Genomic DNA, 26,646 nt, shown 5'->3' with positions numbered 1-26,646 from the left:
TGGATTTCCAAAACAGTGTAAATGCTTTACCATAACACCACACATTTTATTTATTATAATCTTTTCCTCCTCCGAGAAGCTACTTTTCTTGGCACAGAATCAGTACAGTGATGTGGGCATATTGCTTCAAATTCTGGAGACGTTGCATATTCAGTGCTAACTAAAGGATCACTTCCTAAAGCACTGTTACACAGCTTAAGTATGTCCTCACATTTACCCTAGCACTTGAGTTATTGATGGTGTGCTTATTGTCATGTATTTCTATCTAGGCAGTGCAGATAATGCTAGTGTGGTTTATTCATTACAGAGCTTATTTACATATTTTGTCTGCAAGAAGAAAACGCCTTTAAAAGAAGATCTAATTATTATGGCTAATCATGAACAGAGAAGTTGGAAAAGGGTGACAATAAATATAACATTTTTCACTAAAATTTATCAGAAAATGCAGATTTTATTCTTTCAACTTGGATATGGACTTCAAAATGAATTTTATTGCTTTCATTAATAATTCTTATAGTACCTTCTTACTTCTATTTTTGTCATGAGTTATTTCTCCTCCTTCTCTTACTGGAGTGTCACTAAATGATTAACTAGCAAACAAAATATGAAATTACATAGAACAGACAGTCTCAGCCTTAGATCAAAGCTGCTTCTCCAATTAGACATAGAACAGTTATACATCCCAAAGGAAATGTGCAGAAGATAAAATGTGAATCTTCCCACGTCTAAATTTTACAGCACTGAATTCAGCTAAGCACCTAATCTGAAATCATGGTTGAAATTTCTGATGCAATGAATGGATGGAAAGGGTGAGAGACACCCCTAAAAAGCAGTTATTCTCATCATGAAAGTGACTGATTTTCTTCATTGAGCACACATTGGAAACAAAGACAAGGAAAACTTCTGTAAAGTAAATGTATAAATTTCAGAAACTCTAAATGCACCTTTAGTGAGTTCATTATGATTCACTAAATTGTACTGAAAACCTTCCCAAACTAAAAAAAAAAACAACAACATTCTTCATCTGAACTTCCCCACTCACATACATACATTTTATCAAAGAACTCCCAACAGCTCCAAAAGTGAGTGTTAAGGAAAATTATGGCTATATCAGGACTCAGGGCATTTCCAAAGGCGGAAATAAATGATGGTATTAAAGGTAGGCTGCCATATAAAAGAGAAATAAAATGACATAAAACTACTGAAGTGCTATACACAAATTGTATATACCTTTATTTGTAGAAGATGAAAAGGAAGGTTGAAATTTGTCCACTCCAAAAAAAAAGGACGAGTTTGCTGATGTGAAACTGAAGGCAAGCATTCTATTTTGAAAGCCTTTTAATGTGTGGCCTTGTGAGTCACCTTAGGGCTTCCACATGATTTTCTAGCAGGTTAAAGGACCAGTCTTTACCACCCCTCCTCGGATTTATATGTGCCTTTCAGGAACTTAAAGAGACAAGGAAACTATATTGTCATTATTTGGACCATCCTTGAACTATACATGAAACAAACCACTTCAGTTTTTAAAGGTTTTAGAGGTTTTTGCTAGGGAGGCAAACAAAAGCTATTTCCTTTTATGTATTTCCTAATTTGTTATGGATTTTCTGTTACCCAATAAAGTGTCTGCACTCTTTAAACACACACCAAGTTCCTGAACTTCACCTGGCAGTGTAATCTTCAGTACCTTTTAGCCTTCCCCAGTCTCTGTAATTAGAATGATTATGAATTTCAAATTCATATCTCCCATTTCATTGTGAAGTATACAGTATTTAAACTCCACTCCTATTGATTAAGCATGAAAAATACTTCTTTACTGTTTTGACATGTGAGTCATTACTCCCAACAGCATCGTGACTTGACTGCTCTGAGCATATGATAATTATACTGCATGCTTTTGAAGCACATTACCAAATCACCAGCTGAAACTGCTCCTCCTGTGCCATTGGCAGTATGCTGCATATTGGTCCTACAGTACCGTAGCTGTGATTTATTCTGTTTTACACCTGCTTCACTGTAAACTGTACCCTGATATTGACTGGCAAATGGAACATGGCAGGATATGACCTCAGGTGTCAGGAACATCCTATCATTGATTTTTAGATAAAACTCAGTGCAATAAGAATTTTGTGACAAGAGGAAAAGGTGATTGTCGTCGAAGCTTCATATATGGAGCAAGTAATGATTTGTAGTGCTCTTAGCTGTACATCTTACCAAGGGAAAGATGACATCATGTGTTGTCCTCAAATTTCATAGTACCCTGGACCTCAGGAGCTTTATTTTGCTCTTTCTTCCTACCCAGAAATAGAATTAATTAAAAAAAAAAATGTTGAAAATGTTGCTGTATAAAGTGCCAATAAAATTCTACAGAAGTGTTTCCTTATTATTGTGATTTGTATAGTTGAAGATATCAAAGCCAATCTTGTTGAGGGAACCACATATTAATATATAATATTGCAGTGATTAAAAAGCCAACTGGATTTTTTTTTCTTCCACATAATTTACGTAGATCATATTTCATTTAAGTCCCACATTTCATAATCAGTTTACTCCATTTGACATTATTAATCCAGAGATTAAACAAAACAAAACAAAAAGCTAACTTTTTTGAATCGTAATTTCTTTGTGTTCTGAGAAGTTCAGATTCTTCTCTAAAGTCTAAACTGCTGGTCATTTCTAGAGGGGGAAGCACAGCACCCTGCTGGCTGCTTTAAGATTGCCACAAATACTGTGGTAATGGACCTCCCTACCCATAATTTCCACTGGCAGACTGGACAAAGAACAGCAAGACTTTTTTGTTTAGCACACTGTGTGAAATATTTGGTGAAGTCAGCAGTTTTTTCATTATTATTATTGTTAATTTTACTGATGTTGCCTGCTGAAAAGAGGCTGTGTGTATGCCCCTTTCCTTGTCACTCTATTTTTTCAGTATAAGGAAGTACTGTGGGAAAGGAATTACAGTTAAATACCTGGTAAACCTGTTGTCCATTGTTCTTTTAGAAATGCTGATGTCTCAAATAAGGTAACTCCATACTCTTTCTGAGATTCTGATGCAAGAACAAATAGATTGTTTATGTTATGTTATGTATATGTATATAGTTCCATGGAATTTTAGATACTAGCATTCCTTTTTTCTGTGTTAGAGGGCCTTTCTAATTCTTGCACATCAGAATTAAGTGAAGACGCAGAGCTCTTCAGTGAATAATAATAAGTGAAGAAGCACAGCCTTCCCTGGTCTTGGTGTAATGTTATCCTTTTACTTTCCATTTCACTGCCCTAAACCATGGTTGGTTACTGTAACTAGAGTATTCTGACAAGTAACCCATCATCTGGGAGAACAAAAAAAGAGATGACCAGTTTTTGATGAGTTAAGGTACTTAAGAGTAGCTGCCCTTACTTAAGTTTGGTGTTACATGGAACCAAATATAACAAGTCAGTACATACATGTACAGCATTTCAAATCTTTCAACTATTAGCAGACATTATTATTATTATTATCATCATCATCATTATCATTATTATTATCATTATTATTATTATTCAACTGAACTATCTGAAGGGTTAACTTTCATTTTACTGGGCAAAGTGTATTATGTTGATAGTGTTTTATGGTGTTACATATTTAAGTATTGCTATATCTTATGACCTCTTTGTTTTAATTACAGAATGAAATTGAAACAAATTTACTTGTCTTTTAGTGCATGTTTTCTAGTTTAAGATCTCATGCCAGAAAGCTGACTGCCTTTTTGTGCAAGTAGGGTATGATGAACTATATTCTGGTTTGAAGATTATTATAAATGGTAAAATAGCAACTGGCAATTTAGTGCCATTATAATGCCTTTATGAGTTCTCAAGGAATAAATCTTCAGAATGGTGGCAAAGTAACATTCAGCAATAGTAACATTTCATATACTTTCTATTATCCAATTCCCTCATAAAATTGACCTTTTTGTTACCACTTATTTCTTTTCTTCATTCACCATGATTTAAGAGGGAGCTGTAAGTTCATCCTGTTTAGGATTCTTTCCGATTTTGATACTGACTTCTGCAGATATCTCATTCACATAGCATGACTAAGATAAAACAATTTTGTCTGAAGTCATACTGTTATTTTTTTCTGAAGGTCAGCCCACAATCAGACAGGGGCAGTTTCTCATTATTTGCTATTGCTAGTCCAAACGGTCTTTACTGAAGTCTTTCAACCAACATGTGACCTCTGTTTTAATACTTCTCGCAGATTTCACAGGCTGTCACTACCACTCAGACATCACTAACACAGACAACTGTAATGGAAACCGTAACTATGGTGACCACGAGAGAACAAATCCTGGTTAAGCATGCCAAGGAGGAACTCCCACCACCTCCACCCCACAAAAAGAGGCAGCTCCTTGTGGATTCTGAAATTAGGAAGAGGTGAGAATCATTAAAAAATTGAGAGAGAATAATGATAGAGTTTGGATGTGAATGCAAAAGTAGTAATTTGACTGCAATAGTTAGATGCATAGTGTTTTGAGAATAAAGTTATATTTCTGTACTCTAGATAAAGATGGATTATTATCTTTCTTTACTTAGGATCAGTTATGGAGTGTTTTTTTCTGTTTCTATCCCAACTATTTTCAGTATAGAATGTTAATCGTTATGTCAACACAATTGTACTAGTAATTATAGTCAGTAGATGTCCTTTATATATGACATTGTGTGGTCTAACTTGATTGTGGTCTTGGAACTTGAAGAACAAAAAGTATTCCATTGGTTCTCAGCTTTTTTATTTTAAAAATTCTGTAAAAATATTTTTTTAATATGTGGAATGCTAGTATTGCAGATAGGTTCATTTCTAAAGTTCATACATTATTGTCTCTGGATTGTGAGTCAGAAGTAGATGTAATAGTTCTGTTGAAGCAGGGTTAATACTTGGTGAAATGTGCAGTAGTAGTATTTTCAGAGTTCTTTCTGTGTAACTGACATATGAGTTACAGTGGACCTTGAGAGAGTACTGAACATTTGTTAAAGTCACATAAAAGATTTCTAATGAGTTTCAGAATTTGCACAAGCACCAAATTTATGAATATGATGCTTAGAAACTAGATTTAAATCACTTGTAGTGTTGGTTTGGGAATTTTATTTTTTATTTTTATTTTTTATTATTTTATTCAGACAAACATATGAATTCCAAGGTGGTCGATTTAAGGACTGAGAGGAATACAAAACTCCATTCAATGTCTCATTTCTATAGAAAATGTATTTGTTTTAATTCAATGTGCTTTCAATTTTAATAGCAAGTTATTTTCTTGTAAAATATTATTTAATGGTGTTAAAATATAACCGCATATTATTAAGAGTATTGAGATACACCAAGAAAATGAAAAATCTGAGATATATATATATATTAATTGAAGGTGTATGTCATTGAAACAAAAGATACTTAGAGGCTCCTTTATTAATCTAATTTATGATTTATCTTACCCTTTTTAACCGTTCTAAAAGTAAGGCTTCTAGTTAAGACTCAGTATTTAAGAACACTCTTTGTAAGAAAATACAACCAAGATCCATGCATGATGTAAGAAGAGTGATTCATCGCCTTTTCGTTAAATTGGAAAACTAGGACTTTAATCTTTCTTTGTCATCTATGTCTTCACTGGCAATAGAATTCTGTCGACTAAATAAGTAAATTTTAGATGGCTAAATTTGAATTAATCTAATCTCCAAAATATTTTTAATCTGCATGTGTTTTTTTTTTCTGGGAGGGAGGTGGTTTGGGTCTGTTTTGATGTGGGTGAATAATGCTTACAGGCATTACAAGCTCTGTTTCTTTCATCAGTGTTTCTCAAGTTCTAGTCAGTTCTGTTGCTGTAATAGTGTGCCTGAACGAAACACATGAGCCTCAATTGCTGTGTTTGGAAAGATTTGTGCTCCAGATCTGCTCTTCTGTGTTCTGCATGTTTTAGAAAGCTGTCTCAAAAATGCACAGCACCTGCAGTGTGAATTGCCAGGTGCTTAGTTTCAAGAGAGAAGAAAGAGAGTTTAGCTACTCTGTGAATAGTAGCTAAATGTGGATTATGCAAGAGCATGGTCTCCAGATGCTTAGCTGAGAAGAAGAAGAAAAAAAAAAAGAAGAAAAAAAAAAAAAAAAAGGATGGCTAATTTTATTTTATTTTATTTTATTTTACATTTCCAAGTGTTTTGGAAAGATTAGAAGTGTATGAGTTTCATTTATATGGAGGAATTTTGTCTTTGTCAACCAGTAGCATACACAGGAGTTTATTTCCTGTGTATGCTACTGGTTGACAAAGACAAAATTTTATGTCCCAATTCACTGGGACATAGATAAATGCAGGCTAAAGAAGCTGTTGAGTTTTCTTGTCTCTTAGAGCAGCTTACTACCTGTAATGGAAAACAGAGATAAGAAGCAGACGATGGTTTTGTTCTTTTCTTTCACCAAAATCTAAAACTACCTTCAAATTTAAGGTTTTAAAATTTCAGAATAATTCAGGGATGTTCTAAGTTTTGTTATTGCTCATAGGAAAACTCCTTTTCCCAAAGGAATGAAATTAAAACTAAGAACGGGGAAAAAAAATAATACAAAAATAACTTGGAGCTGCATAATAAACGTCTTAAAACTATATATAAGACATTAGAACTTGAGATAAATGTAACATGCCTGAAGTTTTTGGAGAGAAAAACCTGTATATAGGAGAAAATGTTGCCAAGGTATCATTTTCATGTATGTGGCACTAGGAAAGACATAGGTCTGTTCTGTAGCATAGGAAAGTCTGAAAATTACTCTATTCAGAGTAGGTTTTTGAATAGGAAACAGGTTAGAGCTGTTTAGTATTTAATCTGTACATATTTCTAATATTGATCTTCTTGAATAATGTCCAAAGATAGTTTTCTTTGCCTGTTAGCAAGTAACTTTGTACCTGCTTCCTAGTATTTCTACAGAATACTAGGAATGTAGAAATACTGTTTGTCATAACATTTTTGTGGATACAATGTTGTTATTGAGGTTTGAAAGAAACTTCATGTCCTTGAAGATAAAGGCATGTTAAGATAGGATAGTTGCTCCATCTAGTGTTTTTCATTCAATAAGTGTTAACATAACCATGAATGTTGAAAATAAAGTGGCCTTCACTCCATTGAAACATCACGTCATTCGGGATTCCAATGCTTCATTACTTAGGACAGTTTGGATTTATTATAGAACAAAATATATTAAAGGAAATATAAAGACTTATTCAAAGCATTTTTGGCAGCTGTTCTTTCAAGCTGTTCTTTCATTGCAGTACAATGAATTATATTAGTCAGAAGTAAATGATGATTGTTAAGCACTTTACAGCAATTTTGTTTTCCTGGTGGTCCTTGGTTTCAGCATTTTATCTGTGTAGTCAATGCCAAAGAAAAGGGAAAGGTGACTAAGGCAAAATAATATAATTTTCTGTTGTTTACAGGATAATTTATAAATGTTTTCATCTAGAATAAAGAATAGGAACGGATATATCAAGTTCAGTAAATATGCACACTTTATAACTTCATGCTTTTTTTTTTTTTTTGTTTAGCTCTTTATCCTGTTTGTGAGATGGGAAATGCCATAATTACTGATACACTGAAAATATATGCTCTTCACATTTAGTGTCTGAAATCGCCTACTGTATTGGGAGCTATGGGAGCGATGCCAGGTGGCACTCAGGGGGAGGCATGACTGGGTTTGAAAATGCTTTGCATTTTGCCACCAGTTGTTTGCTGAAAGTAAATGGTCTTAATGAACATACTCAACAGCAACCTCTAGACTTTCATTTTACTCACCTGTGACTTTCTCTCACATATGAGAAATGCAGTGGATCTAATCTGAATTTCAGCAAAGCATTCCATGACACGATTTAGGAATCACTGCTAAGGTCAGAAAAGGTGCAGTTTATTACCATAAGAATGGTGAGATGGATAATTGGCTAAAGAAGAAGAACTGTAAGGCTAATATGATTGACTTTGTGCTTTCTTTAATCCCTTGGTATGCATTACAGAGATGTGCAGATAATAATGTTGATGAGACTAAATTAAATAGTATCAGTGTAGAGTTGGTCCAGAATGTCATTCAGAAAGGAAAGAAAATTTTTTTGAGGACTGAATTTAAAAATAAATAAATAATAGGGGGAAAAATAATAGGGGGGAAACTATCTATTGGGACAAATAAGCATTGAATTAGTAGATAAGAACTAAGACTACTTTATCAACTAAAGGCTCATCAGCTGCAAATATAGAGGATGAAGTGTAATTGCAGAATAATTATGCCAATGGGTGTGGTGTGTGTATTTCAACGCTGTTCTTTGGCATGCTCTAGGCAACCGAGAGCTACGAGCTGAGGAACATTGCTGATGAGCTGGGCATTTCAGTCCAGCCATGGAAATGCCGTTATTCAGTAATAATGTTCTTTAATTAGAGTTGTGCCATTCCCTACCAGCTCAATATGTAGACAAATGGTTTTGTGTCTGCCCAGGATACACAATGCTGATATGCCTGGCATGGTTTTGTTTTGGTGGGGTGGTGAAGGTAATTGTGAGGCCATTTCTGTCTATTGAAAGAATCAAAGAAGAGCAAGTCTCGAGGGTAAACTACCATAGCACAAGTCTTCTTAACTACCACAAAGCACTGCAGATAAATAGTAATGAAATGAAAAGTTACTATAATCAAATAGTGACATTTTAAGCCTCTTAGCATTAGTAGAGCCTCTGGACAATATTGGGCTGTTGGGAATTGGCATACAGGGCATGGACATGAGTTCGTGGAACAATTGTTCGATCTGAGCTTGCCTTAAGCAACCAGGAGTAGGCCTTAGAAAATCTCATGGCCTGCTGTAGCTGAGCAAACCAAGCTACCAGAGTAACTATGAGAAGCTCCCACGACAATGATTCCCACATCGCCCAATTGAGGAATTCAGAAAAATATTGTTACCAGCAGCTGGCTTCAAGGACAAGGTCTACGTGACTGCTAATCACAAGGGGGTTGTTTTCTTGCAGGTGGTGTTGTTTTCTTGTAGTTGTTTGTCTGAGTGCTTTTGACCAATAATCTTGTGTGAAACACTGTCCGCCCCTGTTAAGTTCACTATAAAAGTTAGGCTATTCGGGCAATAAAATGGAGCATGATCTGACTCTGCTGGTGTCTGTCGTGCTTTCGGCCGTACTTCTTCTAACATTCGGCAGAACTAACCTATTTTGCCATAAACACAAAACATAATATAAATCCCTTATTTACTAAATATACCGTAAGACAGAGCGTATGGTCTCTTCCAGTGGGACACAACCTGCTCGCATTCCAATGCCCTTTGCTTCCACATGGTAGATCACAACTTCCCAGCAGAAAGGGAAAAGCAGACACACTTTCCCAAATGCAGCCAGAAATGGTGGAAGGGATGTGAGACTGTTGTGTAGATCTGGAAATAAGAAGCTGAGACCAGGACTTCATGTGCCAGGGAGCCCACACCTACTGGTTGAGGCAACGCACTACACCCAGCCCCACCGTGTGTGTGCCGAGCAGTGTGTTTCCCCGATGATACAGGCTTTCCTACAGAGACTGTCTCCTTGGCCTCAGACTGCCAGGGAAGGGAACCACCCACCTCAGTTGGCCTCATGCTGCTTCCAGAACGTTTCCTCATGGCTGCCCTGTGCTCACAGTCCCCACACTGGTGCTGGCCCCAGCGGCCTACACTTGCCTCACTGGGGGCCCTGTGGCCACCCTGCAGACAGGCTGCCTGGCCCAGCCAGCGGGGAGACCCCACAGGAGCTGTGAGTGCTCTGGGTGCACAGACAGCCTTGGCCCTGCACTCATGGTACCTGAGACACCTTCATACCCAAGCCCTGACAGAGCCACAGGAGGCCTTTATAGGGTACAGAGCACAGGTGGAAGCCCTTTTATTATTTTATATATATATATATATATATTTTTTTTTTTTAAAGTATTTGTTTTTACTTTGAAATATAAACAACTAATCCCTAATCCTTGGTGTTATTTAGTAGTTTCAAAAGGCACTGGATTAGATACAGGGTTTGTAGATACACCCTGCTAGGTATTTGGGCTACGAAATCCTTGTACAGAAATGGAAAATCTTAATGTAACTAAGTTCTGAAAAGCCCTAGAGGTAAAGTTTATTCTGTGTCTAACAGAAAAAAAAAAAAAGATGGGAAAGCCAGAACAAAGAGTCTTTGTTGAACAAATTTTTTGTATGTGTGGTCTAGGCAAAAGAGTTTTGAATGGGAATCTGCAATGGGCCTATAGTTTAGCTTGATGAAGCAAATGAGTTGCTGTAACCAATTTGTGGGGTTGTGAGAGGGCCGTGAGGGCAGTACAAGATAGCATCTCTGTTGTAGAATAGCTGAAAGACAGACTAATTGAAAAACTAAACATGAGAACTCTGTAAATAATTTTAGAGGCACTAAATCCTCCACTGCAGATTGAATTTTTAGGTGGGGAGCAAGGTAGTGTGCACTTTGAAGCAATGTAGTTATTCAGAGCTATTGTCTCAAGTGATTTGGTTTTAGTCTCTTCCATGGATTTAATTTACAAATTCTACGTACACCCAACTTTATTGGGCCAGAAAGGTAACGTTTCAATACTTTTTTTTTTTTTTAATGTCAAATATATTTTTATACTTACAAGATTCAAAGACTATATTGATCCTGTTATATCAATCTAGAGTTAATATACTTTGAAACTGAAACTGCTCAGAAATAAAACATGCAGTTATCATAGCACGCTGATTAAAAGCCATATCCTACCTGCATTTCCTGTGTGTGTGTGTTTTTTTTAAGCTAGATATGAGAGAGAGATTTTTTTCCAAGGTTATTGAGAAGTGCAGTGTGCTTTTAAACTATGTTAATGATATTTATGTACATAGGTTGGACTAGGTGATATAGGTTGGTATAGGTGATCTTGGAGGTCTCTTCCAACTTAAATGATTCTGTGATTCTGTGCTGCAAAAAGTTACCTTGAATTAACTTTCATCTCTTTTAAAGTCCCCATCCCTCACCCTGCTTTCCATTTGCAGCCTTTTTTGAGGCGGGAGACTTTGTGGAGTTATATTTACATAAACAGAAGAAACTACAACTGAAAGAGCAATCTGTAATGTCAGATCAGTTCTGTTCAGATGCTGTCTGCTGTGGCTAATACCACCAGCTGATGAATGAATCTCTTATCCATGTAATGTGTTCCTGATTACTTTGTTATACTATCAGAGGTCTCCCAATATTTCAGCTCCTCTTCTAGATTACACTTTCAGGGGTGGCTGTTGCAGAAGCAGAGGCTAAGTCCTTTTGTTAAAAACAAGACAAAACTCTCACTGGTAAACATTTTGCTCTGTCACTTTCTATGCTATACCGGACTAATAGCACACTATTCTGCAGCAAGCTTGCCTTACTGGTCCTACTTAACTGGAACCACAGAATAGAATGAACACCAGAAGTAATACAGTTTTACCTGCAGCCAGGAGAGTTTAGTATTGAGTAATTTGTAATTTTGTCTTTATTTTTATCCTGTATCTGATGTTCTGTGTTCCTCTCCAATTACAGCTGCTTCATGCCGGTGCTATAGAATAGCCTAATTGCCACAATAGCTGACAGTGGCTAGAGACCCATCCTCACCTATCGATTTAAGTGAAGTGAAAGAAGTGGCCATTGCATCTCTTGTGTTCCTTGCCTGTATAGTTGGTGACTTCAAGGAGCAAGGAATGGAGTACATGTTGGCAGTAGGGAGTGACAACCCTTTTAGTAAACTGGGCTGCTAATTCTTGTGGGGTGGTGTTTATACACTGCTGACTGGGTTTCAAAAAACAGAGGAGAGGTGGTGGTCCCATCTAGTTTGAATACCTGTAGGTCCCTGATTGAATTCTCTATTGACCCTTAGAGCAGTTTCTGTTTTTTCTCATTGTTGCTGACAAGCCCTGACCCAGATACTTATGTGAAACGCAGGACTGTATAGTGTTACTACTTAGTCTTTGCAAAAGTATATGCTGTATTTGGGGACTTCCCTGTATCTCAGCAATATTCAGGTGATATTACAGCCTTTAGACAGCTGCTGTAATTTAGCTGACCTAATATATTCCTAACTGAGGACTTCAGGAACTCCATTTTGTGCTAGAGACTTCTTCAGCCTTCCTCACATCACTGATCATTGAGCAGAGCTGTTGTCAGTCTTCATTAGATATTGAATATAAATTATTTGAATCTAGAAGCATATTAGGAAGAGCTATGAAATTGTTAGTTTTTATCTTGTAATCCAGTCCATTAGCTTTAAAATTAGGTGTTCTCCATTTTCAGATCTATTGAACAGTGCTTACTCACAGTCACAAAAACATATTTTCATCACTCTTCTGTGGAAATCAGTGTGATTAAATATACAGTTAGTGCTTGCAATTTGTTGAATAAACAGTATTCCAGTTTTATGTGGGAATACTGTCTTTCATAGTTTTGTTGTCTCCTAGTCATAAAATTTCATGAGAGCATTTATTAAATATACAGCTATTATATGCAGAACAAATGATAACATCATATTTCAGGAATAATAGTTGATTTAATGTTGCGTAGTCTCAGAGATAAAGCTCAGGCAGGAAGCTCTTCACTGGCAATGCCATTTGATTTAGGGAATTATAGCCTGATACTGGCACAGAGATTTTCTAAGCTACCTGAGAAATGTTCTTATGTCTTCTACTTCTGAATTTATAGTTTTGTATAAAATGAAGAATTCTGCACCTTCCATTGCCTCACAATCATATCTTTTCCTCCTTTAATGATAATGCAAATACTATTATTAGGAATTGTTTTATCAACATTATTCCTAAGAGTTTTTAATTATAATATAGACTGTTGGGCTGGGATTAGGGAAGTGTGTGATTCTTTCTTCTGCTTTCATTATTTATTACTCGGTTCACACCTTATTGTTAAATAGACTCATAAAGATCACAGTGGAGAACATGGAATTCTTTCTTGTACTAAGTTTTCATTTCTGTATATGTAGATTTCTGTAGCACTAGATTTTACCTTGGAGCCCTTTTTTTAATATATATGGGAGTTTAAAAAATCTAATTTCTCCAAAGACACAAATGTCATACAAGTTCTTGGGTTTAGTAGTTTTTTTTTTATTATTATTATTTAAACTATGCAGTCTATATTTACAAAACAAACTGAAAGATACAGCTGATTTTATTCGAGGTCCTTCTAGGTCCTCAGATATAAATATAAAATCACATGGTGCAATAAAGAAATGCAGTCAAGATTACAGTTTATCTCTGAGAAAAAAAAAAACATCTCAAGCCTCTTGCTTTAAAAGTAGTCTAAATACTGAATCAACTTGGCTTGATTTTTCTAGAAAACAGCAATTTAAATATCTGCATATGATAACCTTCATTTTGAACTACTACCTTCTGAGTAGGTAACTACAATTAAGATCACTTTTGAAGGAGTTCATGAAAGAATTCAGGCTTTAATAAAAAGGACTGTACAGTAAAAAAAGTAATTTAAAAGTATATGCAGAGAGATGGGTATCTTCTTTTTTCATTTCTGAATTTCTAGCTGTAGAAATATTATAATCTAATATTGATTAGTAATTACATTCTACAACAAATTTGAGTCACTCAGAAGAGAGCTCTGTCTAATGGACAAATTTCCTGCTTTGAATATCCTTCATAATAGAGTCAGCACAAACTAGCTCAGAGATTGTTCAGGTATGAAGACTGCATTTTGTGAGCCAAATATGCCTCACATACTCAACTGAGCCAACAGTACTTGTGATACACTTTATTCATCTGTGAGAGTCACATGTTTCATGCCTTCCAAAAACATCAGCTTGTAAAACTGGAATCCTTATTGTGAGAACTGTTGCATCTGTTCAACTGTCAAATCAGTGTCTTAAAAATTAAAAATATTTTTAAGTTTTCAAATCTTAGAATGAATAGTTTTATGAGGTAGCTATTTAAATGAGGGTTTAAAACTGCATTTTTTCAAGAGCAAATTGATGCTTATTCCTTTGCTTAAACAATTAGTTAAACATTTGTACTGTTAATGTTATTTTCAGAAACTTTGTGGAAAGCAGATGTCTTATTGTACTTCTCTGTATCTTAGGTTTGACTCGGATACAACAGAACTCCATAGCTGGATGACCCGCTCGGAAGCAGTACTTCAGAGTCCTGAGTTTGCCATATATCGAAAAGAGGGAAATCTCTCAGATCTCAGAGAAAGAGTCAATGTAGGAGAAAGTACTGATATATATGTTTGTTAGTTTGTATTAGCTTGTCCAAGTGCTTTCAAAGTCCAAGTTTAAATGGGTTCAAATGTAAACTGACATGCATTGATTGACCATATGCACAAGAGAAATTTAAAAGTGTTCAGTATTTTTGTATGTTACAGATTTTGGCACCAAAAGTGATACACAGATCTCTGAACACAGGGATTTTTTTTATTCATACATACCCATATTTAATTAAGGTATTCTAGATTCATGAAAGTCTTTGGTGAAGTTGAATCTAAGTCTATAAATTACTTTTTAAGTATGCACTATAATTTTATACTAATGACTTAATTTGACATTATATATTCACAAATTAAAGGATGGGAAAAGTGTCATATTTTAGTGGATGTTAGATTAAATCTGTATCTAATTCATCCTACAGTGCTGTAAAATATATCTGAAAATACAGTCTCCACAGAAATTATTTTAATCTGGTTTTTGTACCATGGCTGAAACGAAACTGGTTCTTTCTACTTTTTTGCAAAATCATTCTGCACTGCTTAAGAAATAGCTGTGTTTGTGTATGTTTCACACACTCTGAATTCAGCCTTTGAAAACTAAACTGTTAAAAGTTGCCTTCAGTATTTAGATTTTGGAACTAGTTGCAGAAACCTTGCCTTTTCTGAGTAAGAGAAAGGGGAATCCTTTTTATAATAAGCTATTATGCTTGTACTATAACAGCATATCATGGGACCTCATTAAATATACGGTGTTATGGACTCCTAAAACACAAACAGATGGAACAAATTTACTATACTGAAGTTAGTTTTGCTGCTGTTTTTTTTTTTTTTTTTTTCTCACTGTCTGCTTTTCCATCATAGATTAGTAATGATTGAGTGATTCTGAATTTTGTGACATACAACTGTTAAATAACAGTTTTGTTGCAATAATTTTAATTTATTTATTAATGTTGTCATAACATTACTGCTAGTAAGTATCCATTAGAGTGTAATATACTGAATTTAGTTTACGGCACTACTTCATGTTATGTAAATGTATATAAATATATATGGAAATAAGCAAACTAGATCAAACATACAAATAAGATTTGATGGATTCAAGTGCTGCCATAGCAGTATAATAAGATTCATTTCACACATAAACAGATATATAGGTAATTTGCTGACTGCTTCCATCTTCATGGTAGGTAAAATTAAAAAAGAAAAGAAAAAAAATGCTCCTGTCTCCCCTTCATCTATACCCATTTTGAGGAACACAATTTCAAGGATGGCAAATCAGCTCCTGTTTTGACCTATTGTGTTGAATATCTGCAATGTCAGGTTTCCCTAAGCAATAAGATGCTTCACCTCATCTTGTCACTTTTGAAGACTGTAAAACCATGAAAGGACTCAGGAGCTATGGTTCACTTCCCCCTTCTTTCCTTTCTTTGCTCCCGAGGAGGTGGTGATCTGTGTCGCTGCAAGTAAGGGGTAGAGGTAGGTGAACTACAGATCCTCCTCTGGTCCCATCTGGATTTCTCAGCAGCGCTTGCCTTGCCTTTGTTGGTGCTGAGGAAGAACATTGGGGTTGGGAAGGCACTGCTTACTGCAATTATTCAGATCTTGTTTAGATCAGTGAAAACATATGTAATATGAGGGAAAAGCAGCATGAAGTTTGATCTGTGAATGGACATTGGAAGTTTGAAATCAGGGCACTGGAGATGGCAGGAGGTATTTCAGATGTTTCTTTAACCTCCTTAGAAATGAAATAATTGGATGGCTGGGAAATCAATTTCCAACTTTTTTTAATGAAATGTACTGAGCAGTAGAATCTAATTTGTATCACAGGGAGTCTACACAAACCAGCAACTCTAAATAAAAATATGAGAAATTAACATATCCCTCATTAGCATTGTAAATATTTTTAAAAGACCAAGACTAACTTTGATTTCATATAGTATCACTGCTTTTAAAATAAACATTTTATTGAGAAGATCAAGTTACATCTGGAAGTTTCTAGCTTTTTTTAAGGGATAAAACATTTGGATGGCATATTCATGTGATAGAGTAAACTCTGTAGGATTGACAAGTAATACCTAGATTCTGTGTAGAACAGTTCTCAGTTCATGGAAATCTTTCTATATACTTTCCAAGAAAATAAAAGAGGGGGTGGGGGTTGGGAGGGGTGTTGAAGCGCCAGGTTTTAAAACATGTCCTGGCCTGGGCTCTATCTGCTCATGTTAAACTAATAGCCAAAGCAGGAAGTATTATCCAGTTCATTGATTTGCACACAGTATTGTTTACTTGTTATCTCTTTTAGTTTCTATTTCCCTCACAATTAGGCTAAAATCAATGACAAAATAAGAGTTTTTTTTTTATTAGATTATAATCTCCAGTAAAGCTGTAGAAGGCATTTAATAGAAGATAAAACATCAAAAGTGAAAACATATGTTAGTGATAATTGTAAAAGATTGTATTTTACTGACATACAGTCATACCCCAACATAGTACTTACACATCCATGCTACCCTGCACACATGCACACAGAAGTACCATTTTTCACTTAGTGGCTATCATTTAGTTTCCTCCCATTGCAGATTGGTGTAGCATAGGACACCTATGCTTGAGTGATGTCAGACTTACCATTTGTTGCTAACTGTGGTAGCCACTCAGTCCCATAGCCTTTTCTTAGTGACTTTCCTTTCTACTGTTCTTTTGAAGATAGGTTACTAATTGGATGGTTATTTTGTTGTTGTTATTGTCGAAGCATCTTAGTCCTACTCATCATTTTTCTTGGAGTCACTTTCATATGACATAGTGGAAGTACATCTGTTGTGTGGTGGAGGGACACAGGCTTCAGAAAGGACAGCCACAAGGGAAGCTCTTTTGCCATCATTGATGATTCACCAAGTTCAAAAGCCTGCTCCCATCCCAGTTCAGAGAAGGCCTCGGGGAGACGGAGCCAAGAGCAGGCAGTATGAAACATACTGTGTTTGCTAAGTCATCTGCTGTTCAGATACTGGCAGGAAATTAGCCTTTAGCAGATGTGTTACATTGATTGAATATATTAGAAATGCACAGGAAGTCCATTCTTGTGTCTGTGGAGGACCAAAAATATGTATAGTCCTTCCCAGCTACAAGAGAAAAGGCCTTAACTAGCCAGACTTGACACCGTTACTGTGGAAATTTGTAGGACGACAATATTATTCCTAAATAATGAAGACATTCAAACATTAACGCCACAGCTATCTTCACACTGCATCACACTGTTAACATTTTCAAGTTAATGCATGTAATTTACTGAAAACAGGTATAACAATGACTCAGGCTTTTTGTTTGTTTCTCTTAAGCCATAATAAACCTTCATTGTTTCAAGTTCAAATATATGAAGGTTCAGGTACAGCAAGTTAAAAATTGCTACATAGAAAATCTTGCTTGGTAAGAAGTCAAACTTGAGTCTGCACATCAGTTAATTAAGAACGAAACTCCCTGAAATGAGTTTTGGTTAGACAAGAAGCAGCCCCATGAAATTCAAGATCAAAGGTAAATATATGAGAAACTGATATAAGGGAAAATGTCAGATACCCTTGGCAATTATATTTGTTCTTCTAGGATTCTCAAATTCCCAGTTCTCACTTCGTTTTCTTTTAGTGACTTTCTTCAGACATGGTTAGTGGGGCCTGGATATTTGAAAGCTGAATCACTGTCAGAGCCAGTGATGATAATATTACAGTTTTCTGCTCACAGGGGTAGTTGACCAGAGTCACAAGAGATCAGGGAATACTACTAGTGTACATCCATTCACGGAGCTCACAAAATCAGATTTGATTTGATACGAATAACATCTGGATTCATTGGAATGTCAGTATTTTCAATGTTAGGGAGTCATTAACTGCCAACTGAAATCTTAGGGTCAAATAAAACTCTCAGAATATTGTGAAATTTATCTCTTCATGTTCAGCTGACATTTAGCTGAAGATGCATTTTTAGTGTTATTCAATCAGTTAAAACTAAGCCATTATATATCTTTATTGCTAGTTACAAAATATTCCTCAAAGAGAATTTATCCCCTATTAGATGAAAGCCTGTCTTATATTTCTGCATTTTTTCTGAAAAAAAAAATTAATAATAATACAGGGAGCAAAAATATAAAAAGAAAAATAAACACTGTTCTGGGAAAAAAGAAAAAAAAAAGTAAAGTAAAATTATTTTGCAGCTACCACAAGTTTTCATCAGAAGTGTTGTCTGCAATGCACAGAACCTAAATGTTTCAAAATTTTGCAAAACTCTTCAACCTTATCCCAGCCTACTTGTATCATTAATGAACCTGAATGAAGAATATTGTCATTTTCAGTAAAGGAAGCAATGACAAAACACTCAAAAGGATAAATGAGAGGTGTTTATGGGACTACTGCTCTGTTTATTTCTTGGTGCTTTGCATTAGCTCATGGAAATCGTTCCTCTGAGGACCTTAAAAATGTAAGATACAGTTTGTGGGTTCAACAGACAACTGTGCCATGTAGAGAGTAAGAGCAAGACTATATTAGTGCTATTAAGCAAGCAGGGTAAATTTCCAACTTTCTCCCCAAATCAGGTAAATTGTCCCATACTTTCTGTTTGTATGAGGACCAAGAGGACAGCCTTTTCTCCTATGACTGGCATAATGTTTTCTGTGTGTAAATGTGCGTCTTTCTGTATCTACTGTTAGCCCTTCATTTTTATGATAAATGCTGATTACATTTAAAAAAAAAAAAAAGTGGAGAAAAGCAGTTGACAGTGCTTGATATGTGCCAAATTTTCATGTTTATTTTTGAATGCTTTACATATAGTGTTTATATTTTCTATCAGTACCTGTAAACATCTTTTGGGAGAGAGGCAGACATTTCTCCACATTTTTCTAGACACCAAACAGTTCACTGCCATAGACTTCAATGTCAAATCATTTTTATATTTTAAAAAGCTATTTTAAGTGTATTTCAGATTTTTTATGATTCATTTGTGTTCACTACAGTTGCAGTTATGATAATTGCACATCTGGCATTACAGACGGAGCAAGATTATTTTCAGTATACTTTAGTGTTTTTATGATTCTTCTGAGTTTCCTGTAGTTAGAATCATGCTAATTATACCTGGCATTATAGACAGAGTAGTATTAATTAAGATTCTAGAGTCTTGAAACTTTGCAGAGAAGAGGGTATTTTGAAAATAAATAAATTGTGCAGTGCAATAGTAGAAGATATTATTGACCTACAGAAACTACAAATAATTAATACAGTCATCTGCAGTTTATTGTGATTAAGCTTCGTTAATTTCCAGTGATATTTTATCAACATGGAAAACATGTTTATCAATTTCAAAATATTTCCATCCTTAATTCTTTCCCAAATATCCTTTCTATATATTTTATACAAAATCTATACAAAATCTTCAGAACTGTTAGAAGCTTTGACATACTGTTAGAATGTCTGCTGTTCAGTCGTTCCTATATGCACAAATGAATGGCAGCTGTAAGTAGATGGCAGATGTGTGAATTTAACTGAAAATCTCTCTTTTTAGTATCTCCAGGGAGCTTCTTCAATTGATTCTTTTATTTGTGCTTTTTGTAGAAATGTCTTCCTCCTTCCTTAATAATCTATCAATGTTTCAGAGTTTTCTGTTAGGCAAAATAAAGTTCAGACCTTAAAATCCTAGTGTTTATTTTCATTGGAAGTTATTATAATTTTGTGTGCACGCTACAGAAGCAGGTTAAGTTTTAAATAAGTAAAGCCTCACAATTTCAAATATTTTGGCATTGCTTGAATTTCATAATCTTTTTATTGAATAAATCATATATCTTCCCTACTACAGAGTACAGAAATTTAAACTGAAGATGTTTTAAGCATCATACTTTAAAAGCTATTTCGAGAGTTTATTGAGAAGTACTTATATTACTTCCTCCTAGGCATAGCAATCTATATAATAAATAAGATTTTCAAATGTGAGCATATAACATTATTCTGATAAATACATTAGTAGGCACCTAGATGAGGTTTCTTTCCAGTTGTAATGAACTTTTCACCTTGAGAGTCAAGTCATAGAGAATGTGTCTTTGCTGTGGAAATAAAGAAGGCGATCAGTAAGCCTAGTATGGTCAGTCAGACTGAAAAGCTACGGCCAGGACTGTGTCACGATCCTGTATATGTTACCTAGGATTTGTGTGGCGTGTCCTTTTGTATGTGCTGTGATAAACGGAGAGACTCAGAATTATGGCAAAACATGTTGGTTAGGGTCTCTGAGAGTTATGTATAATCTGTTTTATTGTAGGTATCAAACTGTGACCCTATGCTTCTCCTGAACTAAACAAGGAATTTTAGAGCTGGCTTAGAGCTTCTAAATTATAGCTAACTAGATTACTAAATTAGTCTAAAGTTGAAGATGTGACTTGAAGTTGTTAATTATGAGACAACACTGGGGGGCTGTTAGATCTAAAATAATTTTATTTTCCATCTATGTTATCATCTCAAAAGAAATTAGAAACTTCAATTCCTACTGTATCCTGAAACATTATCAGGTAGCCTGCAGCTGCTGTTATTAGCTAGTGTGAGCACACCTGAATGTGGGTGAGAAATTTTTGAGTATGGAAAGGTCAATTAGGTATTAGGTCAAAAGGTATTAGGTACAAAACATAAGTGGAAGCCTATGTTAATTCTGCAGTTTACTCTACTCGTACCTAGTGGCTCATATATGGACATCTACTATATATGCTTACAAATATGTTAGATACGTTAATATGCATTTATGTTTTTTTTGCCAACAAAAGACTAAAACAAGCAATCAGATGGTATTGGTGTTCAGTACTGTGGTATGCCATGAAACACTGTGGTTTAGTTAGCATGCTCAATTCTTATAAATAGGAGCCACGTGAGAAAAGAGCAAATCTTCTGTTCCTCCACAAGGAATTTCTGTTGAACATATATTATTATTCTGAAATATTGGGCTTTGAATAGCTCTTAATTTGTCTGTCTTTTATTCGTCTGTAAAATACTGATGTGTACCATTTGTCAGCTCTGTCGTGTTCTGGTTCTCAGTTTATGTATCTGACTTTATGACTGACTTATTCCCTGATCATATGTGATACTTTGTGGTTTTGTTGCAAACTGGGAGGCTGGCAGGGAAATGTGGCAGATTAAATGGTCTCAAGAAATCAGAAGACATCCCTGAGATTAATTACTTCTTTCTTCAAAATTCCTCTTTTGAAATACTCACCTTTCCTGTCATGCTGCAGGCCATCCAGCGAGAAAAGCCTGAGAAGTACAGAAAACTGCAAGATGCCAGCAGATCAGCTGAGGCCCTGGTGGAACAGATGGTGAATGGTAATTACATGGGAGTTGATTTAGATAATCTTCTTAGGGATTTGATAAACGCACAGGTTTATATTTATCACAAGAATTATATTAGCAAATACTGTCTAAATGGAACAGTAAAGTAAATTGCATTATATTTCTTTTATTATTTCTGAATGTTAAATCTTTTAATTAGTAAAGAGAACAGAATCTTAGAACTTCAGTATCATGAAAATAAATGTGTGTAAAATGAACTGTATATTAATAATCTGGTCTGTATAGGGACTAAAGTTGTAATCTTGTTTTCTGAGTATGCTAAGCTTTCGAAGATACATTCGTTCATCAGTTAGAAAACTGACAGCATTACTCTGAACAGTTTGAAAGAAGTGTTTTCTGACTTTTCTTATAATATGCTGTATATTTTATTATATACATTGCTGTAATGTTCTGAATTATATAAAATATAATTTTTAATGGATTTTGGAAGAGATTTTTTTGGCATTTGGCAATTCAAAGATAATAAATATCAAAGCTTATAAAAAATCGTTGAAAAGAAAATTAGTTGCAAGTTTTTTTATTTTTTACCATTGAATGTTCCAAAAAAATATATTATTTCATTTTTGAACCTCTGACTATTTTTAAAGGAAAAATAGAAAACCCAACAGAAAGATAGGTGAAAGTAAAGTCTGTGATGTCATTGTCCTTGATATTAAAGAATTTCTAATTTTGCAATAAAATATTAAACATGGGCACTATCTGTCATACTGATAGGCCTACCAAAAATGCAGATGTTGACACTGAGCTTCACAACATGTATTTTACATTAAATTGTTTTATTAAAGAATCAAGAATTTAATAAGAATTTAATTGCTAGGACTGAAATGGTAAGCAAAGCAAATTTGAATCCTAAGATTATCTTGCTTAAGTATGGAGTTGTAATACTTTATAAAAATGGGAATCCTTGTGTTCTGGGCATATTTAATTACAATTACTGTAACAACTGTTGCAAGGGTTCCCGTCTCAGGCTCAGTGAATAATCTGAAGGAAGGGAGTCTGGTCTGCGTGTCTAGTATGCACCCTCTCTTGCACCCTCTTTTAAATCCTATGGCTGTTTTCCGTGGCTGATCATAAAAAACAAACAAACAAGCAAAGGCTCTGTCTTTTTTGATGTGATTTCTGCTGGGGAGAACGGGCTGTACAGGTTTTATTTCTTTGGCCATTTGCAGGCTCACAGCTCAGGAATTCCAGTTTCAGCTTCATTAGATTAAGTATCCGAAATATTGTCATGTTCACAAGGTTCTCTTTTTTTCTCCTTCAGTCCTTTATGTTTATTTGTAGCTTATCAGTATTGTGATCTGAACTGTGGATAGCTGTGCATATAATTATTTCAAGCATCTCACAAATCTCTTTTCAGAAAGCATGTATTTCAGTTAGGATGTAAACTAGTATGGTAGTCTAGTTAAGCCAGCATGATTTTGTTTCCTGACAATTGCTTTGAACTCTGTATCATGCCATACATCATAGTAGCCTTGGTAGTAAGAATATTCTGGCAAGGGTGACAGGTTAGGTGTCTGTATGAATGAAGATCCTTTTTTTGTGATGATTTTAGGGGAGAAACAATTCCTTTGAAAAGAGATACAGTTCCTCTGGCCTAAATTGTTTCTGGGACTATCAGCTACTCCACTACTGCAAACGCAATTTGAAGGATAGTATTTTGAAATGGTTAAATAATGCAGTGATCACCACCAGGTGAGAGCACCAGAGAGTGGAATTAATTTAACATTACTTGAGAAGAACTGTAAAATGATTTTTAAAAAGAATTTTGTAAATGACATAGGTTGCTAGGTGTTCAAAATTGTGTTGAGCACAGAGGAAGTTAACCACAGGGTTCAGCCTTGGTACTTCTACAAACAACACATTTTCTGTTTGTCTTTACATCCAAATCGTTATGCTCAAATGAAATTGCAATTAGATTATCTGTAAAATGATACTGAACTAAAAGGTGTGTAAAAAAAATATCTCACCATTAAACCTACACCTTATACTGTAATAAACTTAAGGGGCTTTATATTTTACACAGTGATTCAACTAAGTTTCTCTAGTCTATGTGTGGTTTGTCAAAATTTGTTTGGGACATACAGTCTTCATCTCTTTATTATTTTTCTGTTGATTTCTGTGTTCATTATGAATAAGAGGAAAGATTATATCACAGTAGAGTTTTGTTGCAGAATCTCCAAAATAAGGTTCGTCAGAGCAGACTGACTACATACCTGCCTCTTCTAATGCTGGAACTCTTTTCCACAACATGGGAAAAAAGTGGAATTAAAAGTGCCTCTTTGGGAGACACATAGTTTAGCATCTGGTGGAGGGAACATGTACTCTGTTATCGTGAATGAAGAACCTTATTAAAGTTCCACAATTATAATTTACAAACCTCACATGATAGTGCTCCTATCATTATTCTGTGTGGTACTTTCTTTAGGGAAATCATTCAGTGATGTAGTTGATGGTTGTCATGCATATTACAGTATTGCAGTGTAATCTCTAATTAAAAGACCACCCAAGGCAAACAGATTTAAGATGAAGATAAGTTGTAAAGGCAACTGATAACAATTTAACTGCATTGCTAATTTTTATTTACTATATGTCAACTAGATCTGGACTAAAAATGATTGGAGTCCTAAGAAGATTCCAGTCATACTAACACTGTCTTTTTGGCTTTGCTTACATGTAAGGTGTGCTTTCTCTTTGCTCTTAAAAAAAATAATAATAAAGAAAGAAGTAAAAAGAAAAAAAGAAAAGAAAAAATAAAAAGTTTCTGAATGTACTAATGTAACATGAGGAGTATGAAAACATGAAGTGATCTGTTGGATTGTAAGAGAAAAATTCATAATGGTGGTGAATTTCATTGCTAAATATAATATATTTATTTTCTTGCTTTTTATTGTTTACTGTGGTAGGAGGGGGAATAAGTAAAAAAAAAAAACAAACAAAACAGGATTCAAATTCCAGAGAGAATCGGGTTTATTTATTTGGAGTCTCATTTATTTGTTTTGTAGCACTGAGGAAAATAATCTGAGGAAGTGTATTTATATAGAGCAGCATACCTGCCTTATGCTTTCAGCCATTGTCAGCAAAAGTATTCTGAGCAGAAGGAGCTTTGATTTCACACAGTGCATGTGTTCTTAAGTTTGTAAGCAGTGTATCTATAGGTTAGTACCATTTGAAGGACTTTTCTTACCACAGAAAAATCACTGTTGCCTTACTCTTACCCAGTCACCCATCTTCTACATGGGCTGTACTCTCCCTCTCCTTGCCCATGCTGTTAAGAAGCTTGATGATTACAGTCAATGAAAACTTGTATCTCCTGTTTTCCATTTTAGGAAAAAAATAATAATCTGATATTGTACTCTAAAATGCTATTCTAAAATAGAATAACAAATTCTCTGATGGATGAGGAAAACAGTTTAGCAGTTTGAGAGGACTCTTGACTATTGTAGTGATTTAGAATAAAATAGGGCATTGAGATGAATACTGAGAATGTTGATAAGCACCATTGAAATGAATACAAATGAATTTGTTGTGATAAAATTCATAATGGTTAGGTACCACAGATTGAAGAAAGACACATAATATCTTATTTCATTGTGAGTTACCATTTCACATATGCTTATGAGTCAAAAGTTATAAAAACACAGATAATATTGCATTATTCTATCACAGATCCATAGCAAATGTTAAATACACATATTGCTTTATATTAAGTGGTAATTCCAAAGTGCTTCCAAGTAAGGTGTTGCACAATTAAAAATACTCAGGCACAATTTGTTTTGCACAGTACACATGATAATAAAATGAGTGATTCTACTTCAGGTAGTGATCTGTTTCCTCTAGAAACAGATCTATTTATTCACTGATTATATCAGCTCTTCATGATTATGAAACATGAAAATATTATTCCTAAATAATATTATTATTATATAAAACATTATTCCTAAAATAATAGTGTTTTACCAGTGTGTTCCTTCTCCTGATTCTCAATTTTTGTTATGTCTTGTTGCCACACATGAAACATAATGAGGGTATTCATGTTACCATCATGAATGAAGGCTGAGGGTTGCTAAAGTTGGTAAAGATAATGAAGAAATCACTATTTCAGCACAAGTAATGTCCATTTTCTCCATCCTTCTCAAAATGTTATTCTGACATTTGATAGATAACATTGTGTTGCCTGAGCTGCCTGTGAATTTTGAGAGTTTTAAAAGAGCATCCCATGGAGATTTTCAGATGGCTCTTCACTTCAGCATGTTACGCTGTCTAATGGAGGTGTACCTCTCTATTCTTTTACCAAACATGTTTCTCCACACTCCAGTCTTGTACTCCTACTTCAGTTACATGAATAGCAAAAGCATTTCTCTGTTCATCAGCACTTCTAGAATCACATTTAGATTGAAAGTTTAGATATTAAAGAATTGAAGAAAATTGAATTATATTTTGTATTTTCACATGCATGTTCCATTACGAGGAACACAGCAGTGAAAGGAAGAAAAGAGGATCCGGTGAATCTAGATTTTCATCAGAAATGCAGTCCACTGTGAATCCTTGAAAAAAATATTACAGGGAAAAGTATTATTATGTATGGAGAGTCCATGACTGCACTTCCCCTGGTAATCGTAATCTTGCCTAAGGGTACTTTGGAGACTGTGAAAGCTGAAAAGAAAAGAGAGGAGGAATATAAATAAAAGTGATCTTAGTGCACCATCCTTCTCTGCCAAAGTCATAGGCAGTGTCTTAAATGTTCAGAGGTGATCATGAGCACAGTGTCAGGGATGTCTGCTCTCTCTAAAGAGTATGCAGCATTTTTATAACCAAAGTTACAACAGGACAGAAGCAATTGTTGAAATATAACATAGTTAAAGGCTTGTCTTCTATATGTGTGTTTTGTTTTGCTGTTGGTAAGATTCATTACCTATGTGCCTGGTCAACTTTGTTGCTGCACGGACATGCTTTGTCATTCAGGTTTATGCTGCCTCTTCACATGTTGCTGCATATTAGACATTACACTTTAAGAAAGCGAAGTAGTTCTGGAACAACATCTCCAAATGGAAAAAACACAAAAAGAC

General features: G+C 34.9%; 1 protein-coding gene across 10 annotated transcripts in view; it reads left to right on the top strand.

Moving 5' to 3' along the window:
* Positions 1–26,646, top strand: part of DMD (dystrophin) — a 1,245,415-nt gene that overhangs the window by 487,781 nt on the left and 730,988 nt on the right. For all 10 annotated transcript variants that reach the window (XM_082770266.1, XM_082770264.1, XM_082770258.1 and 7 more), the window contains 3 exons: positions 4,235–4,410; positions 14,097–14,220; positions 21,466–21,553. In XM_082770266.1, coding sequence (XP_082626392.1) covers positions 4,235–4,410; positions 14,097–14,220; positions 21,466–21,553 — 388 coding nt within the window. The remainder of the gene's footprint in view (positions 1–4,234; positions 4,411–14,096; positions 14,221–21,465; positions 21,554–26,646) is intronic.

This window comes from Aythya marila (genome assembly GCF_965140915.1).
Source record: "Aythya marila genome assembly, chromosome: 1".
In the NCBI taxonomy this organism is placed as follows: domain Eukaryota; kingdom Metazoa; phylum Chordata; class Aves; order Anseriformes; family Anatidae; genus Aythya; species Aythya marila.
This window is presented reverse-complemented; position numbering and strand designations above follow the sequence as displayed.